The 19,793-nt window shown below is 53.4% G+C and overlaps 1 protein-coding gene across 2 annotated transcripts in view; it reads right to left on the bottom strand.

Annotated features, from left to right (window-relative positions):
* Positions 1-6,248: 6,248 nt before the first annotated feature.
* Positions 6,249-19,793, bottom strand: part of CORO2B (coronin 2B) — a 139,252-nt gene continuing 125,707 nt past the window's right edge. For both annotated transcript variants that reach the window (XM_060005705.1, XM_060005704.1), the window contains exons 5-12: positions 19,505-19,669; positions 17,501-17,617; positions 17,265-17,369; positions 16,643-16,739; positions 12,955-13,067; positions 12,546-12,636; positions 12,200-12,339; positions 6,249-8,244 (exon numbers count right to left, since the gene is read on the bottom strand). In XM_060005705.1, coding sequence (XP_059861688.1) covers positions 8,113-8,244; positions 12,200-12,339; positions 12,546-12,636; positions 12,955-13,067; positions 16,643-16,739; positions 17,265-17,369; positions 17,501-17,617; positions 19,505-19,669 — 960 coding nt within the window. In that variant the 3' untranslated portion in view covers positions 6,249-8,112. The remainder of the gene's footprint in view (positions 8,245-12,199; positions 12,340-12,545; positions 12,637-12,954; positions 13,068-16,642; positions 16,740-17,264; positions 17,370-17,500; positions 17,618-19,504; positions 19,670-19,793) is intronic.

Here is a 19,793-nt window from a genome sequence, read left to right on the forward strand (position 1 = left end):
ACTGAACTGTAATTACTCATTCACATATCTACATCTCTCAATAAACCCAAGGCCAGCAATTTGTGTATCTCCATCGGTTTTATATCACTGGCACCTAATGTAATGTCATTGTCCAGCAAATGTTAACTGAAAATTAGCAAAAAAACTATGTTCTCCAGCTCCATGTCATTAATTAATTTTCTCCAGTTCTAGATTATCTTAATCTCTGGCCATTTTAATGATCCAGGGGTGTGTGTGTGTGTGTGTGTGTGTGTGTGCGTGTGTGTGGGTACGTGTGTGTGTGTGTGCATGCACGCATACATGCATGTTGGTGGGGTGGGATGTATGTGTGTGTGCGTGTGTGTGTGTGTGTGCGTGCGCGTGTGTGCGTGCGCGTGTGTGCGTGTGCGTGTGTGTGCGTGCACGCATACATGCATGTTGGTGGGGTGGGAGGTGGGTGAACGGATGGATTTGGTAAACAACAGTTGTTGATCTTGTAGTGCCTGACGTACCTTCTCCCCATCCCAGCCAGAGATATTCACTGCCCGAGGGAAAACTAGGATTCTGATAGCAGGAATATATAAAAAACAATCAATACTCAGCTTCTGAGTTTCCAAACATATTTTCAAAAATTCATGGCTGAGACAATAAAGACTTTTGACAGCCTAGGGTTTTGATTTGAAGAGGAGAAAGGGCTCAATGCCAGAGGAAGCAGGTCACGGATTCTATGCCACAAACAGTAGATTGGGAAGAGGATGGGTGAAGACCCAGTGCGCCCTGCTCCTCCTTAGGCAAGATTAGGGACTGGGGACACCTGGGGTAGGGTAGGAGGAGGTCAGTGGGTGGCACCAGACCTAGAGGGATCAGGGAAGCCCAAGTCACCATCAAGAGGATCCAGAGTAGCCCAGGGAAAATCTGTGGTCACCTTTGCTCGTGCAGGAATCCATGTGAGCTGTGGTGGCAGGGAGCTGGTGGGGGGGGGGGTGGGGAGAGGTCTCCTATCAGGCTCCCTCCCGTCAAGCGTCCAACAGAAGTGACACGTGGCCAGACGTGCGTTGCTCACCCCATCCAACTACCCACGTGGGCAATCTTTTCTGGTCCAGAGGGGCCGTGGAGACATGGGAGGAAAAGCCCCAGTTCCCATTCCTGGTGAACTGAGCAGAATAAGCTTGAGGTTTCATCCCAAGGGAAACAGTTAGTAGCCAATCCTATGCTATTACATGTGTTTAAAATCTTAAAAAAAAAAAAACCCAAACCTTCCTCTCTTATTGAAAAAATTTGTTTATTGTAGAAAAATGCAGATATTCAAAAAGGATAGAGTTAACCTGTTATCCCATCACCCTGAAAAAATCACTGTTAGCCCTCTAGGTCCTCCCAGACATTCCTCTCTGCATTGCATGTGAATTTTAATTATGAATTAGAGTGGAATCTCTGTGAGAACAAGAGCTATATCTTGTTCATCTCTTTTGTCCCAGCACCTAGGATAATACTTGATGTAGAAAAGGCGCTTGATAAATATTTCATAAAATAGTTTTTTGAATGAAAACTGTCTATTTGCCTCCCAGTAGGCAAAGAGAGACAAATAAGCTACTTTCATTATCATTACAAATGACTTCACCAAAGGATGGACAAATGTGTGAATGTCAGGCATCCTGAGGCAGGTGGGGGACAGGTTAGGGTGGGAGACCCTAGGGTGGGTGGCGGACTTTCACAGGACAGTGCCAAGCAGCCCCAAGAGGTGAACAGTTCTTTTAGTGACAAAAAGAACCCAACGGAGTTAAGAACGGCCATCCCTCTGTGAGCTAGTCTGAAGGTCACTTGTTAAGCAGGGTGCAGCCAGCTCTGTCCTAGGTCCCCCGCTGGGGATGGTGCCGGTTTAAGAGAGGTATAAAGCAAGGTGCCTAGGTCTGTTGGCAGGGGGTGACTCATCTCCCATCCCAGCTCTGGATCCGTTCCTGGGAGGTCTCCTCGCATGACCCCTTTCCTCTCCCTCTTCTCCCCCTGCCCCTCCTCCCCTCCCCCTCCTCCTCCCCTAAGATGAACATCCTGAAGCCCCAGGCACCCCTTCCCCATCCCCTCCCCCCACCCACCACTAAACCACCACCCTCGCCTGGCTCCCTGTTTCACAGCCTCCCCTGATCCCTTCCCTTTGCATCAGCCAGCGGGAGGGGTTCATTCCTGCTTTAGCTGAGTGGCGTCCAGCCTCCCGGGGCAAGGATTCAGGGCTTCCGTGGTCTAGCCGAGACCCTTCTTCCTCTGCCCCGGGCTGTATCCCTGCCTAGGACGCAGCTCCCATTTCTCTCATCGGCGACTTCCTGGAGACTGCGAGGGTCTAGAGCTGGTGAGCACCAGGCCCGGGCTAGGCTGTGACCACCGGGCTGCAGAGATCTGCCTCAGACCCCTTCTCCTCCTTCCCTGCCTTTTCTTCCCTCCCTTCATGTTCCCCGGCGCTTCCTTCTGCCACCTCCTCAGCTCCCAGCCTCTTCGAATTGCAGACTCACCAGGCCCCTCCCCGCCATTGTCCCTTGGGCAGGGCAGGGAGGGGGGAGCCGCTCAAGGTCACAGAGCAGGTCAGGGGCTGGGCTGGGACAGGAACCCCGATCCAGCCTCTTTCCAGCTATTCAGAACAGAACAGGCAGCCTCAGAGGAAGGTGAGGTGAGCGCCCTCCTCTGGCCGTTCCTTGGAGAGAGCTGACCTGGGGCAGCGAGGGTCCCGCTGCCCCCTTCTGAGCCTCCCTTCTTTTGATACTTGGGGCGTTTCAGATGCTGGCTCTTCTGTGTGCCTGCATGCCACGAGGCCCTCGTGCCTATGGTTGGGTTATTCATTCTGGGGTGAAGTGGGAGGTGACAGAAGGGGACCCAGCTCCAAAAAAATGGGCTTGATAAGAAGGCCATAACCTGCCACCTGCTGGCTGGATTCAAGCTCCAAGCAAACTTCCTGGTCTTTGAATCTTGCCTTAATCACTGTGACCTTGAAATCCAAGACCTTTGTCTTCAGTGTCGCCATCTCCCTCCTCCCAGCTGAGCCCACCCTTTTTCATTGCCCCCTTGTTTCCTTTCCTCGGTCCTTCAACCCCGTTCACGTCGGCATCCCAATCCCAGGGGGACATGTATAGGTAGGGCTCTGGCAATAAGGGCAATGCTTAACCCAAAAGGACGGTGCTCATGGGGGGGATTCCAGGCAATGGGACAGCCAGCTATAAGGGAGGGGCTCTGGGACAGGAGTTTCGTAGAACTCTGCAGACCCGACCCTGTAGATGCTCACCTTCTCTCTCACAGTAAGGCTGATCCACTCGTGTCTGTTACTGAATTAAAATTCTAAGGGAAGATAGTGTGCAGGTTGTTCCCAAATAGAAACACACACGCACAGAGAGTAAGGGGCTTCTGTCAACATCGCCCTCTTCCCTTCCCTGCTCCAAGGGCCTGCATCCCCCCTCCCTGGGATGGTGGACTGGAGGGGCAGGGGTGGAGGACAGGGATCTGGTAACGCTTCCTGTGGTGAAGGTGAGTGTCTGCTTCTGCCCCAGACAGCCCTGTCACCGCAGCCCTTCCAAGCAGGAAGGCTAAGGGACAGGGCCCTTGTGGTGGAGGTGTCTGCAATATGAAGGCATTTTCCACAGTGAAGAAGCAGCCACGTTCTGCACGGTCCACTGGCAGTCTGGGATGTCTGCCCAGCGCCAGGAGAGGGTTTAAAAATGCCCAAGCCCATCTTGGGCTCTTGGGAGGCTGGCTGAAGGGAATCTGGGAGTCAGCAAATCCCTAACAACTGCCTGTTCCACACGGAACCTGGCAGAGGGTGGAACTCACCCCAGCCTCCAGGGGCTCCACGTCCTGCTGGGTGACACCATATCCATACATGGACCACTGCTTGGAGCCCCTCAAGGGCAGGCCTGGTTCTTTTTTTTTTTTTGCGGTACGCGGGCCTCTCACTGTCATGGCCTCTCCCGTGTTGCGGAGCACAGGCTCCGGACGCGCATGCTCAGCGGCCATGGCTCACGGGCCCAGCTGCTCCGCAGCATGTGGGATCTTCCCGGACCGGGGCACGAACCCGTGTCCCCTGCATCGGCAGGCGGACTCTCAGCCACTGTGCCACCAGGGAAGCCCCAGGCCTGGTTCTTTCCCATCTCTGGGTTTCCAGCGCCCAGTACTGAGTAGATCCAGCCACTCAGGGTGTGTTAGGCTGAGTTGAAAACCCAGGTAGGTGTTGGTATGTGGAGGGCTGTGAGACAAGAATTCTAGGCATGCCCCAGAGGAACCTCTCCATACAAGAGAAGGGTCTGGAGTTTAGCCTAAGATGTTCTCACTTGGAGAAAAGAAGGGAGCAAGCACCTGGTGGGGAACATGGCAGTGGGAAGGGGTACAAAGAGCTAGAGGGTCTTGTTCTCCTATATGGTTATAATAATCAAAGCAACATGGTGGGCAAGGCCGTAACTGTCAGCAGGATCAGTGTAACAGACGAGGCATGGAGTACATCCCCGTATGTGAAGAACTAAAGGACACGTGGACAACCAACAAGCAATTGATGGGTTCATCAACAAATGCAGCTGGGAAGTGGGCTGCCTGGAGAGAAACCACGTTCGACTCTGACCTTGGACAATCTGCCATAGTAAGTGATGAGTAAAGAGCTGCCCAGTTGGGCTCAGAATTGGGGGTCCCGTGGGACAGAGGCACACATGAGACAGGTCACCTTGTGCGTTCACCTGCTCCCCTGGGCCCAGGTGGGAGGAAGCGTCAGTCAAGGACCCAGCTCCACCCCCCTTCCTTGGCATCCCCGGAGAAGGAGCTCACGGAGGCCAAACTCTCAATGACCTTAGCATTTCTTTCAAGCCCAGGACTGTGAATTGATCTACAGCAGAAACTCCAGGAGTGTCTTTTTCAAATTCATGTTTAGCAAAAGTACTTTTCTGCACCCAAGTCCTGGAGGAAGCCACCCTGCTGCTTCCCTTCGCCTGATATACTTCTTGTTTGTATCACTCGTGCTAGACAATGGGTGGTCTTGGGGATCTGTCCCATTCTTCCAAATGCTGGTGTAGTGGAAACTCAAGTGTTAGACCAGGAATGGACCCTCCAATTTTCCTATCCCCCTTTTTTTTTTTGGCTGCATTGCGTGGCACGTGGGATCTTAGTTCCCCGACCAGGGATCGAACCCGTGCCCTCTGCGTTGGAAGCATGGAGTCTTAACCATTGGACTGCCAGGGTAGTCCCTATACCCTCATTTTATAGATGGAGAAAGTGAAGCCCAGAGAGGAGAAGTGAACTTCTTCCCGTCACACAGCCCGTCAGAGGCAGAGCTGGGCCTGGACCACGCCCTCCCTGTCCCGGTGTCCTGTCCACTGCTCTTCCACTGCCTTTTATCATTTCCTATCCTGCCCTTTTTTCTAAGGCTTTCATTGCTTTCCTGTGGCTCTTCTGAGTTTCCTGTGCTGTCCACACTGCCACATCCCTGTCCACTTTGCAGCCTGACGACTCTGCTCCATGACAAGTCTGGCTGGGTCAGAGAGCGAGGGTGTCCCAGCAGCCTGGCAGCCCCTGGTCTCACGATGGGCCCCAGCCCTCTGCCCAGAAGACACCCTGCCCAGCGCTGAGCCTGGCTGAGGACCGGGAACACATGCCTCCTCTGGCTCTGGGCTCAGAAGATCCTCGTCCCTGTGTGTCTTCTCCGTTACACCCGCTAAATGACCTTCAGCATGTCACACTCTGGACCTGATGGCTCTTCTGGAAAACGGGAACAGTTAGAACATAGCACCTAGAGCCGTGAAAATCAAAGGAGTCAAATACGTGGAAGAGTGCTTTGTAAACTGCGAAGCACCATTCCAATGTGAAACACTGGTGTCCTTCAGACCCCAACACAGGGCTGGACCCACAGCAGATGCCTACTGAATAACTGTGGAACAGTGGTTCTCAACTGGGGGCGATTCTGACACCCCAGGGGCCACTGGGTGATACCTGGAGACATTTTTGTTTATCACAACTGGGTTCGGGGCGCTGTGGCATCTGACTGGTGGAGGCCAGGGATGCTGCTGAACGGCTTACAGGGCGCAGGACAGCCCTCACAGCAAAGAATTATCTGGCGCCGTACGTCCACAGGGCTGACGTTCAGAAGCCTTGCTGTAGATGGATGAAAGTGTGAAATGGCATCTGTAGACACGGATGTGATTTGTTGTTCCACTAAAGCAGAGGAGCTGTGGCCGGGGAGCTGACCGTCAAGATACCATGGTGACCAAGAGCAGGAACCTCCCAGGTTAAATGAGCTGGCCGTGCCCGGGTCCGACAAGTTGAAAACATTTTATTTCAATTCTATCCTCAGGAGGCAGCATAAATAATCACAGAAGACCACAAAGGTCAGGGGGGGAAGAAAAAAAAGCTTCAGAAGTGTGGGGAAGAGGAGATGTAAGCTTACACCGTCTAGCTGCGGGGTCTGGGGGGTGAGGAGACCCTGCTTTAGCTGGCCGAGAGGGTGGAAGGCTCTTGGGGGGAAAAGCCCGAGGGGTCAGGGGGGCTTTCCCTGCCCAGGTCCCTGGGGGGGCTTAGGGAGCCCCGCCTGTGTGGATGGATGCTGTGCAGGGCGGCCGTGGGACAAGCAGTGTGGAGCACAATGCATCTAGTAGGTCCTAGCTCATGAGAGAGAAGAGTGGACACCCACTTCCTGGTGCCCAGGCCAGACCTCACCCCTAAACTGTGACTTTTCTAAGAACAGTGTTCATGGACTCCATAGGTAGTGACAAATGAAGGGAGAGAAAGAGGAAAAAAAGAAAATTGTAGAAGACCAAGTGAAATGTGGCATCTCCCAGGGTCCTGTGACCCTGGGCCGCTTTTCAGTTTCTTTATCTGCAAAATGGGGAGAATGCTCCCTTCCTCTGGGAGCTGAGATGAGGCTCAAATGGGATCCTAAGTGTCGAAGGGCTGTGTAAACTTTAAAGTGCTACACCCACGTGAGGGGCTGTGGTCATCCTACAACTGTTAAGGCTGACCGTGACTGAGAGAGCAGGGCAGAGACATGCACACAGAGCGGCCCCTGGAGCCATCCGGCCCCTGCTCGGCCTCCCCAGGGCCAGCTCCACCCTTCTCAGCCTCAGCCTCCAGGAGGAAGAGGCCTCATCTCAGAGGGAGTCCCCTGGGGGGTGGGAGCAGAAGGTGGGGGCCGGGAGGACGTAGGGACACTGAGTGTGAGGGGCCTCAACTGGGCAGTGAGACACATTGGCACTACTGGTGTTGGGAGGCTCCCAGTCTTCTCCTCCACGGAGACTTGGGCCCTGGTGATGCCCCCGTGGGATTGGCATCTTGATGCAGTGGGAAGGGTCCGGGCCTGAGGTCTGCACACCACTGGTCCTGGTCCTGGGTCCACTGTTCATCTGCTGGGTGACTTAGTCAAGCCACTACCCCATTGCAACCCTCAGTTCTGTCACTTGTAAAATGGAGACACGATTCCCTACCCTGCCTGCTTCACAAAGTCAATGGGAGAAGGGTGTTGCCAGAGCTTTGAAGAGCCTCAGGGGAAAGCAAGGGGGCATTATGGCCTTGGCGAGCGATCCTCTTAATTCCCTGAAGATAAGAGAGAGGGGACAAGAGACAGGAAGGAGTTGGGCTGCTCGCAACCCTTGTCAGGTGAGTGGGCTTCCAGGGCTGCGGGGGCGGGGGGGGGGGTGCGGGGAGAGAGGTGGGGGATGGGAGGGAGAACAGCTGATGCCGGCAATCCAGCCCTTACTGTGCGTCCATCAGGGCCACTGTGAGCCCCAGCAGGGAGCACGGAGATGTCCTGGCAGCCCCCTTTGCAGGGGAAAAGTTCAACCTCTAAGTCTCCTGGGGTCCTGGCTTCCCCCTCCGCTCCCTGGTCCATTGAGGGCACCCCTCGGGGAGTCCAAGGTCTTTGCCAGCCAAGGGGAAGCCGGGGCTCCTGGGGTGGCAGGGGAAGGGGCTGCCGGCCTGGGTCTCCGGGAGAGGCTGGGGGCTTTTGTTAGCGTGAGGTCGACAGGTCAAAGGTCAGCTTCCAGTTCTTGAGGTGGCAGGTGGGGTCCTCAGGCACTCCCCCAGCTCCAGTCCTGGTTCTGTCTCTGGGGTCACCGGAGAATGGGAAGTGAAGGGACGAGTAGAAACAACGGAGAGATCGGCTTAGAAAGCAGCCCAGCCGGGGAGCTAACAGTTCTTGGGGCTGTTGCGCAAGTTTTTCAGCTCCAGCTGTAGCTGCCGAATGCGGATGTCCTTCTGGGCCAGCTCCTCCTTCAACCTCCGAATCTCATCCTGCTGCCGGAAGAACATCCGGAGGAGCTGGGGTGGGCGAGAGAGGGGGCCGGTGAGCCGAAGAGAGCAGGGGAGAAGGTGACATTTCCAGGGGGCACCCAGACCCCCAACTCCACCCCCACGCCCCTTGCAGCCGCTGTCCTCCTGGCCCAGGCCTCCCACCCCTCCCCCATGCCGGTGTCCCAGGTGACTCAGGTCACTGCCGCTCTCCCTTCTCCAGATTCAGCGCATGGCTCCCACCCACGTCCACCCCCAGCCCGTACACCGTGAGGCAGAGAAGAAAAGCTCTGGCATATGCAGACCCGCCTCGGGCACTGATCCAGGGTCACTGAAGAAGGGATGAGTCCACACAGGCCAGTTTTCCAATATCCCAAGCTCACCCTTTTAGGGCTTCAAACCGAATACTTCATTTACCTCCCACTCGGAATAGAAAGCTTTCTAAAATGTTCTGCATCCTTCTCTTCTTAACGAAGCTCAGGATACAGAATGGAATCCAGCTTTTTTTCCTGCTGACAGGGGACTAGCACGGCGCACCAAAGTCTGCACCAGCCATCGCTGGAGTGGCCACGGGCAAAGCATGGGAATCTGACAGACCCTCGCTTAGATGGCTCCCTGGATTAACCAGCCTCTCCATTTCTTCCATAAAACAGACTGACTGACGCCCGCAAAACGCAGCCTCCACAGGCTCCTGGAGGACCCCACACACTTGAGCTGAAAGTTACCAATAAGCAGTCGCGTTGGTCCTCAAACTGCCTACTGTGAGTTGCATCTGTTTTTGTATAATGATTGCACAGTTTAATTAAATATGACATAAACTGATGAAATAGGAATACAAAAAGAGAGTTGCTGTTTCCATAAAAACTAAGTTGAATGCATTTGAGAATCTTGAAGAAGGGTGTGCTGAGAAAGTTGTTACTGAATTAGGTGTGGATGACATACACATAAAAGATGGGGAATATTCTATATCTTGATTGTATGGTAGTGGTCACCCAGCTGTAGGCATATGTCAAAACTCATGGAACTGTACACTACAAAGGATGAATTTTACCGTAGGTCAATTACACCTCAATAAACCTGTCTTAAAAAAAAACCCGGGGGACTTCCCTGGTGGTCCAGTGGCTAAGACTCCACGCTCCCAATGCAGGGGGCATGGGTTCAATCCCTGGTCAGGGAACTAGATCCCACACACCACAACTAAGAGTTTGCATGCTGCAACGAAGATCCCACATGCCATAACTAAGACCCAGAGCAGCCAAATAAATAAATAAATATTAAAAAAAAAAACTGGGGAAAACTTTGAAAAAACAAGGGCTTTGTTTTCAGATTGATTTTAAGCTCCACTTAAAAGAAACTGAAACTGGAAACTGGAGTTAAAGTGTGATTTATTTGACAAAGACATAGCAGATCCCAACTGGGACGTCCTCAAAGAAGAGGCCTTGGTCCTACATCAAAACGTGTGGAATGAATGTATATGTTTTACATTTAAATGAAAATAAATTGTTTAAAGAATATATATATGTCATTTTTGTGATTCTTTCCTTTAACTGACTTTTTTTTTTCATTAACCAACAAACCAGTCCTGGTTACATCTGTTCACAGGGATGCTGTGGTGTTTGCCCTGCACTAAGTGATGCTACGCACTCCTGTGCCTTCCAAGTTCTCAAAGTTTCTCTGTATAATTTTTTGGATCTACTTTTGTTTAAAAAACAGATTTACTGAAGTATAATTCATGTACCATAAATTTCACTTATTTTAAGTCAATTCAGTGAGTTTTAGTAAAATTACAGAGCTGTACAATGATGTCTTCTCCCCTGTGTCAAGCTACCTGTTGTCTCTTCACACTTAGACCCATGTGTCTACTGTTCACAGCCCCATTATCTCATTGGTTGCTTCCAGTCTTCTGTGATGATTAAAACTGTGGGTAAAACCAGAGTAACAGACTCTGAGCAATTTTTTTTTCCCCAAGAAGCAAAGTATCCAGGCTGTAGTGTAGAGAGATTGTGGCATCTGTGCTGTCTGCTCAGAGACCCTTTAAAATATTTCTCCAGGTCCTCCATTCTGATACAGACAAGTCCATAGCTAAAGGTTACTCATTGTAACTGCTATTCACCCTGCCTTCTCCACACCCAGTACTAGAATCAACTTCAGGTTCTTGTTATGGCCCCGGGCTATCGCAGCAATTCAACTATGTCTACCTTCTCAAGGTACTTAAAAGAAAAAAAAAATTTTTTTTAATGGAAAACAAAAACAAGTACCCATCATCCATTTTCAGGAAATAACATGCAAGCACTCTTCTTCTTCTTCTTTTTTTTTTTTTTTTAACTTTTTGGCCGTTCCACGTCGCATGCGGGATCTTAGTTCCCTGACCAGGGATCGAACCTGCACCCCCTGCAGTGGAAGCACGAGTCTTAACCGCTGGACCACCAGGGAAGTCCCCATGTGACCACTCTTGCTTCGGTTTTACTCTTACCTACTTCCCCTGTACCACCCTCCTCGCGATTATTTTGAAGCAAATCCCATGGATCACACGGTCTCATCCAGCCTTAGAAATCTGAACATCCCTCTATAATGGCACATAAACGTATTTTATAGCAATTATCAATTTACCTGCCAGTTTCACCTTTAAGACTGTGAGGTCCCAGAAGTTAGGAATGGTCTTACTTTTATGAATAACAGCGATAATTATAAGTTGGTGTCACAAGAAATCCTGTAAGATGGCCCCATGTTATCCTCTCCTTTCATGGGTAGACGGGGCCTAGTAACTTGCTTCAAATGAATAGAATATGGCAGACATGACAGTATGTCATTTGCAAGGGGAGTTGACAAAAAGACTGTGGCTTCCATCCTGGACACCCTCTCTTCCTCACTGCCATGCTGTGAGCAGCCCTGTGGAGAGGTCCATATCGCAAGGACCTGAGGGAGGTATCCGGCCGACAACCCTTGAGGGACTGAGACCCTTAGTCCAATGACCTGTGAGGAAATAAGTCTTGCTGGCAACCAAGTAAGTGAACCTGGAAGCAGATCCTTCCACAGGTGAGTCTTCAGATGCGACTGCAGCCCTGGCTGATGGTTCACACCCTCATGAGAGACCTCGAGCCGCGCTCACCCACAGATACTATGAGCTAATAAATGTTTGGGGTTTAAGTCCCTAAGTCTTGGGGTAATTTGTTACATGGTAATCGAGAGCTAATACAGTTAGCCTCTTTATGCATTTAACGTGAGCAGGAAGAGTGCTAGATACTTAGCAATGGTCTCTTTAATGCTCACAGCATCTCATAGCCCCGTTTTACCATGAGGAAATGGACTTAGGGAAGTCAGGAAACATGTTCAGGCACAGCCAGGAATTGAGAGGGCCAGGATCCAAATGCAGGTGGGTCCCTGCCACCATCTCCACCGCAGCTGCATCAAGCCCAGGGCCTGGCACACGGTGGGCATTCCGTGAATCCTGGCTGAGCTGAACTACGCTGGTGCCAGGGACCGAGGGTGTGGCTGGAAGGAGAGACCTCTGGGGGGCGTGGACAAGGCCCAGCTCCGGTTACCCCTGATGAGCTGCTCCCTTTCCAAATGGTACAAAGAGTACTTTCATCAACATGCAGCCTCTTCCACAAAAACAGGAAATCATCAGACCCTGCTGCTGCTGCCATGCCAGGGAGGAAAGCAGTGCTGTAATGCATGAGGCTGGCTTTCCCCATGAGTCAGGAATTTATAACTCCAGATGACAGCCACATTCTGAAATGGATTCACGAGGGGACACGTAACTCTGGGTTCGCGCGTTGGAGGGGCATCAGTATCCCTACCGTAGCCCAGCCTCTAGTTATTGGGGTCAGAGGCAACGGAAGCCAACAGCAGGCTACTTATGGTATTTGTCAGAGAAAGAAAAATGCCCCAGAACGGAGCTAGCTTAAAGGCCTGAAGCCCATAATTGAAATGCAGAGGTCTCGCTCTGCCAGGATGTGTGGCAGCAATAACTTATATTCCTTACCTCATTCTCTGTCCTGGGTGGGACATTTTCTAATAAATCTATTCCGTTGACCACAACGCTCTTCTTTTCTTTGATGGGAGCCTTGAATACCATTTTGGGGGACTTCTTATAGCCTTCTTTCAAAGACATCAGCACAGGATCTAAGAAAGGCAAGGGACGTGTTCTCACCGACAGTTCCATTGACTGTCAAGTGATGGTGGCTCTCACTGAACACCACGCCCGACAGTCGGCTGAGTGTGAGGGCAAGTTCAATTAGGAGGATATGCAAGGGGAAGGGGGTGGGCTAGACCGAATGCCAAGGTTGCAGTCTCCTAGCCTCTTCTGGGAAGCCCACCCCTTGCGGTACCTCGGTTGATGCCTCCCAGCCACTCATCGGGGGTCAGGGCTGGCTCTGTGCCCGGCGTCATGGGGTAAATGTCTTCCTGGTAGGAATCCGACTGCAGCGGGGGAAGCAGAAGAGTGGACAGATGGGGGGCTGCTGAGAAAGCCCGTGCTCTCCAGTCAGATTCTCCTCTTTGCTGACGTCCAACCGCATACCTGCTGCCCTGTCTCCGGCCTTTGTACTCACAGTGTCTCCCATTTGGAATTCCCACCTTAGCCAGCCAAACTGTCCTCACCTTAGAACGGCCTCCATCCCCCACCCCAATCCACAGGAAAAGGGCTCCTTCTTCCGGGCTCCGCCAGGCTTACAGTCAGTGGCGAGAAAGCTAGGCTTCAGTGCCGGGGCCCTTTGGAACCAGCCCAGCCCCACTCACCCTCCGGGGCACGATCATGGAGATAGGCTCAATCAGGCCCTTGAGAGTCACCAGCTTGTAGAATCGGAACACCTCGCAGGCAGACACATCCAGCCCGTGCTTGGGCATAACCCCTGTGGACAGGCATACATACGGCTACATGGGGTCCCGGGAATCCCCCCTCATCGCCCCTCCTTCCTGATGACCTTGGCCAGGGGAAAGGCACAGGTGGAGGGCACTAGGTTTGGAGGCAATGACCCATACAGTAGACAGGAAGGGGCTGGGGGCTTCCTGAGTCAGGCTCTGTCTCTGGGTGGTAACTTCTCAAATAAGCCCCGTGGGCCGGACCTGCCTCACCAAGGGGCACGCTATAGATTTGGGGCCTTTGAGAACTGGAAGGAGCTGCAGAACTATTTGAATCTAATCCATTCTTTTTACAGATGAGACTGTATAAGCCACAGAGACCATCACCTTCTGAAATGAACTGGTTTCCCGAAGCCTCTGTGCCCCCAGTCTTCAGAGAGAAAGAAGGAGGGAGAAAGCTTTCCCCGTGCACCCCAGAGGTTTACACGCAGCCCAAGACTGCCGTTCCGTCATGTGTCTTATAGGATCGACAGGGGTGCGTGTGTGCATGTATGTCTGCGTGGGCACCAGATACAACATCCCTAACAGCTGTATCATCTGGACACCGGCTGGGGCAGCAGTGCAGTGTGGGGTTAGGAACACAAGCTTTCGGGTGGGACAGAATCCTGGGTCTAAATCCCGACTCTCCCCTCTTTCTGGCCGGGAGTCCTTGGGCAAATCACTGCTCTCTGAGCTCCAGCTTCCCTGGTGGCCTAGAGGAGTCCAGTAGTGGCCCCTCACGAGATGGTCGGGGGACTGAGTGTGAAGATGCTTGTTAACTGCCCGGCAGTGATGAGCACAGATAACATTAGTTTCTTTCTCCCTGATCTGAATATGAGTTAAGGTTCTACCTCTCCTCGGCTGGAGCAGAAGGCTGCTCTTCCAGAGAAGGGAATTCCAGGAGCTGGAGGGAAGTGGCATCATGGTACCAAGTGAAGCCAGCAGACTTGGGTTTGAATCCTGGCTCTGCCACTTAGGAGCTACGTGACCTGCCTGGGGTGAGTGACAAAGCCACTTGGAACCTACGAAAAGTGCCTGGCTCGTGGCAAATGCTCAACAGTGGCCACAGGTGAGGAGGACAAGGAGAAATAGCTATCCTCAGTTGCCCCTCCCTCCTCCCCACGTCCTGCTGACCCAACTTTCTTTTTTTTTTTTTTGCGGTACGCGGGCCTCTCACTGTTGTGGCCTCTCCCGTTGTGGAGCGCAGGCTCAGCGGCCATGGCTCACGGGCCCAGCCGCTCCGCGGCATGGGGGATCTTCCCGGACCGGGGCACGAGCCCGTGTCCCCTGCATCGGCAGGCGGACTCTCAACCACTGCGCCACCAGGGAAGCCCTGACCCAACTTTCTAAACATCTCCTGGATCCATCCTCATCTCCTCATCCCCATGCCATCCCCCTAGTTACCATTCTCTCTTGCCTAGAAGTCCACAGGGGCCTCCTCACTGGTCTCTCTGCCTCCCTCCTGCCCTTTCAAGATCCAGTCTCCCTACAGAAGCCAGAGCAATCTTAAACCAACCTTTCACATTACATCACACGGTCCCACTCCCACCTACCCATCCACCCAAGAAAAAGAAAATTCTACGAGTTCCCGGTGAAACCCCAACTCCTTCCCCTGGGTGATGGTTAATGTCGGTGGGCCCAGTAAAGTAGGTGGCCCTCCCCAATGTGGGTGGGCATCTTCCAACCCATCGCAGGACTGAACAGAACAAAGGCCAGAGGAAGGAGGAATTTGCCCTTTTTTCCCTGCCTCGCTGCTTGAGCTGGGACATCTCATCTCATCCCCTGCCCTTGGACTGGGATTCACACCATCGGCTCCCTGGGGTCTCAGGCCTTCAGACTTGAGCTGGATTATACCACTGGCTTTCCTGGGCCTCCAACTTGCAGAGGGAAGATGGTGAGACTTCGCAGCCTCCATGATCACATGAACCAAATCCTTGCAATTCCCCTTTTATAAATATACTTGGTCGTTTCTCTGGAGAACTCTAATATACCCTGTCTAATGCATCCCATGGGAGCTGGCCCCTGCACATCTCTCCAGCTTAATCCCCTAACACTTGCCCATCTTTCGCATGTTTATGCTTAGCCACACTCACCTCCCTTCTGCTCCTAGAACATGCCAGGCTCTTTCTGGCCTCAGGGCCTTTGCACTGTTCTTTCTGCTGGCACTGCTCTTCCCCTTTCCTGCCTTTCGGATCTCAGTTTAAAATGTCACCTCCACAGCAAGGCTTCCCCCGACCACCTGGTCTAAAACAGCCCCCGTCACTCTCTGTTCTATTACCCCATCTGATTCTCTTCTTAGAACTTACTACCATCCAATATTTTCCTTACTTATTTGTTTACTGTCTGTCTGTCCCTCAGTGGGATGTGAGTGAGGCTGTGTTCTGTTTTATTGATCACTTTACCCCTGGACTAGTCCAGGGTCTGGCACACAGCTGGTACCCAGTACATGTTTGTTGAATGACTACAGGAAGGAACAGGAGACAAATACTCTGCCAGGTGTTTTGTATACATGATCTCTAAGCTTTACAACAGCCCTTCAAGGTAGGTTTAATTATCCCCATTTTAAAGATGAGGAAACTGGGACACAGAGGGGTTAGGGACACAGTCCCTAACCAGAATATAAACCTAGCTTGGACTCCAAAGTCCAGGCTGCATTTTATACTATTTGATGATGGGGTGACAGCGAGGGAGGTGGGGATGACAGAGCCCTGGGGAAGGGTGAAGTCAGTGGAATGGTCATTCGGACCTCAGGCATATCTCTGGGCCTCCATTTTGCTGCTGGTCCCTGAGAGGGGTCCTTGGGCCCCTCCAGCCCTGATGTCTCTGAAGCTGGCCCTCAGGCCGTGTCCATAATCCCAGATCCTCAGAGGGACAAAACCAGACCCAAATTCTAAGGAGAGGAGGGAACAGATCCCTGAAGAGATTCCTTCCTCTGGGTGATTTGGACCCCAAATGGGGGACTGCTGAATCGGATGCACTGCCAGTGTGAGTCACTGGGCATGAAGATTTCATTGTAAGGCTTTAGCAGTGGGAGAGTGTAGGGCGTGAAGGACGGACTCACTACACTCGCCAATCCTGGAGCCCTCTATGGGATTTGCCTGAGAACCTGGGGATGCAGTGAGGGGGACACCCTGGAATTCCTCCTGTCTTCTCAGGCAAGGACAGAGCTGCTTTGGGGGACTGAGGGTCCTGACTTCCCAGAGGCTTCAGGAAGGGACATGCTCCTGGACCCCGTTCTGACCTTTAGTTACTGAACCTCCTCCCACCATGTCAGAACAACAATGGGCTTTGGCCTCCCCATCTGCAAACGGGAATGAAGGTACCGCGCACACTCCTGAGGCTGCTGATGGCCAGAGATGACGGAGCACACCAAGCCCCATGGGGTGACGGAGCCGGTCTTCAGGCTGGCTGAAGGAGGGCGGGCTGACCTTCACAGGGCAGCACCCAGAGGTTCCATTCTGACCTGCCCATGAGCCGTGGCCTTCTGAGTCTGACTTTTCATTTTGGGGGCAGGGTGGCCCGAAAGCCAAATTCCAGTGTCTCCTTCTACAGCCTAACAACCGCAAGAGCCCCCGGACCCCCTTACCGAGGCCTTTCTGTGGGGCCGGGGAGCGGAACTCCATGAGGTAACTCAGGTAGGGCTTCTCGGTGCTGATCTCGTAGTATCTGATGTTTCCATCTCCCTAGGAGCCGGGTGTGGGGAGGGAGGTGAGGAAGGAAGAGAGGAAGGGGCGGGCTCAGCAGGTCCTGGTCCAGCGGGCTGCTGAAAAGAGCCTCTGCCATGCCTCCGAGGTGGTCAAAAGACCCAGGAGGCCTGGCTACTAGGCCCCCAGTAAGGGACTTGCTGGGGGCGGTGGGGGGGAGGTCGGGTACTGTGCGCGTGCGTGCACGGTCACGGGCCTACAGACAGACTTTCTAACAAGATCTCCTGGCAGGTGCCTCCAATCCCATCATTAGGGATGATTCACGTCAGGCTCTGATCCTTATTCCCAAGTCAAACCCCACTCCAATCCACCCCTGAAGGAATTCTCAGTCACTGACACCTCAACAGAATGAGTGTCCGACTTGAGGGTAGGTTTTGACCCATGTTGGGTCAGGGGAAGGGCAGGGAGGCTAGGCTCTTCTTGGGAGGTAGGGCAGGAGCGGGGGCCCAATGGGGGCAGGGGTCTCCCACAGCCTGTCCCTGTCCCTCCCCCATCTTCTCCTACCTTTCCAGCCAGGTAGAGCATGTGTGTGTCGGCGTCGTAGAAGGGGAACAGGAGGCCGGAGAGCCCATCGATTTCCTCCTCGATCAGGGGCATGGACAGGTCCTCCTGCGGGCCGGGGGCCAGGATCAGCCCGTATCCAGGCAGGATGGTACCTCGCCTTCCCCAATCCCAGCAAAGCCCCCGGAGTAACAACGCTTTGACGTTGCCCCATCCGCTCCGGCCTCCCTGAGGCTGACCTGGTCCCAGAGGGCGATCTGTCTCGTGTTCCACCTGGAGACCCCCGTCGTGAGAAGCCGCTTCATGTTTCCCAGGAAGACCACCCGGTTCACTCTGTGGTTTTTGCAGTTCGCCTCCTGGCAGGGACAGAGAGCTGGTGAGCCAGGCCCCAGACAATAGGGTGCTGGACTGGGCTGCCTGGTGGCCCCCAAACACACGTCCATGTTTTAATCCCCGGAACCTCTGGGTCATCCACGGGGGCCCTAAATGCCATCACAAGTGTCCTTATTTAGAAGAGAGAGGTAAAGGGAGATTCCACAGACGCAGAAAGGAGAAGGCAGTGTGACCACGGAGGCAGAGATTGCAGAGGTGAGGCCACAAGCCAAGGAAGCCACCAGAAGCCGGAAGAGACCACGAAGGCTTCTCTCCTAGAGCCGCCGGAGGGAGCCAGACTTCCGGCCTCCAGAACTGTGAGAGGATCAGTTTCTGTTGTTGTAAGGCACATCGCTTGTGGTAGCTTGTCACAGCAGCCACAGGAAATGACTACAGGTGCTGTGGGGCAATGGAGGCTGGGGACCAAGAAACCAGGCCTCGCTGCCAGGTCCCAGAGCGGATGGGGGATGGGGAAGGAGGGAACTAACTGGACCAAGTCCCAGGCAGGGCCTGAGCTGGGCTGGGTGCCAGGTGCTCTCACCAAGGCATCTCTGAACTGTCACAACAATCCCTACTGCAAGGACTCTCTGAGGATGGAGAGCTCGAGGCTCAGGAGGCCGGGGACTCATGCTGGTTCACTGCGGGGCGACTCACTTCACCGGGGGCTCCTTCTAACTGGGCCATCCTCTGCCTTCTCTCCTGCCTCTGGACTTATGACACCTCCTTTCCCTCCTAACACATGGCGGCCCCTTGCCAGGATGAGTCAGCGTGAGGCAGGACCCAGAGGCTGGTGGAGCAGTGCAGAGACCCAGGCTGGCGTCACTCACTCTGGATTTTAGTTCCAAGTTCTGCCGAAAAAGTGTAACCCTGGAGGAGTCCCTCACCCTCTCCGGGCATGTGTCCACATCTTTGAGAAGGAGGTTGGGGTCTCTGCTCTCTTACATCTTTTCTGCTTGGCATGGGCTCTGGGGTCCAACTGTCCGGGTTTGAATTCTAGCTCCTCCTGTAACTGTGAGAATCAGGTCAGCCCCTCTGCAAGGGGCAGCGTTGCCATGTGGGAAATGGGAAGAGTAACAGTACCCACCTCAGAGGATTAAATGAAGGGACGATGGGGAGGCCCGGGCACAGTGCCACACAATGAGCTCTGAGTAAATGGTGGCTAATACTAACGACACTAATAACTATGGTGATTATTGTTTGTAGTAGTAGATGACATTCTGGTCCTGCAATATTGGCTTTTTCCAAGATAAACACAACCAGGTCACGCACCAATCTTTCTTGTGTTAGGAGGTAAACCTCAGATTTCATCCAAATTTTCCATCCCATCTAGCTCCATGACTGGCACGCAGTAGGTGCTCAAGAAATGTAAATTTCTTACTCCCAAATGACATCGAATCCCTTCCTCAGAGTTAAGACCCAGAGTCAAAGACCAAAACTGGAGCTAAGTTCACCATCCACCTCCCCTCTTGGAGCTGTCCCTGGGACTGACACCCCGAGCCGCTTTCTCCAGGCTCGTCCCATGCAGGTGGCTGGGCAGTGAGTCCAAAGTCCCCTCCTCCTGTGCCTACGATGGTCAACACCCAGGGATTCAGCGGGGGTTACCAGTTTGGCCCCCAGAACAGGCAGAAGAGTCCCATCTGGGGAGAGGGGTGGAGTCTGTGGGAAGGCTACTGAGGTCCCTCTGCTTCCAGAACAAGGCAGGGCTCCTATGAGCGGAGAAGAGCCCAGAACAGATGGGGTGGTCCCCAGAGGTGCAGGCCAGGTGCTCGGGAGAGGGGAGCTGGCACAGCCTTTCCCTCCAGGGCCGGCTGAAAGCAGAGCCCTGGGTCCCAATACCTTTCCTTCCCCTCAAGAAAGATGCGGGGCTTCACCTGAAGAACGCGGCCGGAGCGGGGCTCGATCACACGCAGTTTCTTGTCCTTGCACGTGGTGGTAAGCAGGCTGCCGTCAGTGTTGAAGGACATGCAGAGGATCACGTCCGAGTGGCAGTCTATCATCTTCACCGGTTCGCCCACGTCCAGGTTCCAGATGAGGACCTGGGAGGGCGGATACACAGGAGGCGGGCTCAGCCCTGCTGCCGCTGGCACGGGGTGGCTGTCCCCAGCCTGCACCCGATGGCCCTGGGAGAGACGCCCCATGCGGGGTTGGATGTGCTGGGAT

Source organism: Delphinus delphis, chromosome 2, assembly GCF_949987515.2.
Source record: "Delphinus delphis chromosome 2, mDelDel1.2, whole genome shotgun sequence".
NCBI lineage: Eukaryota > Metazoa > Chordata > Mammalia > Artiodactyla > Delphinidae > Delphinus > Delphinus delphis.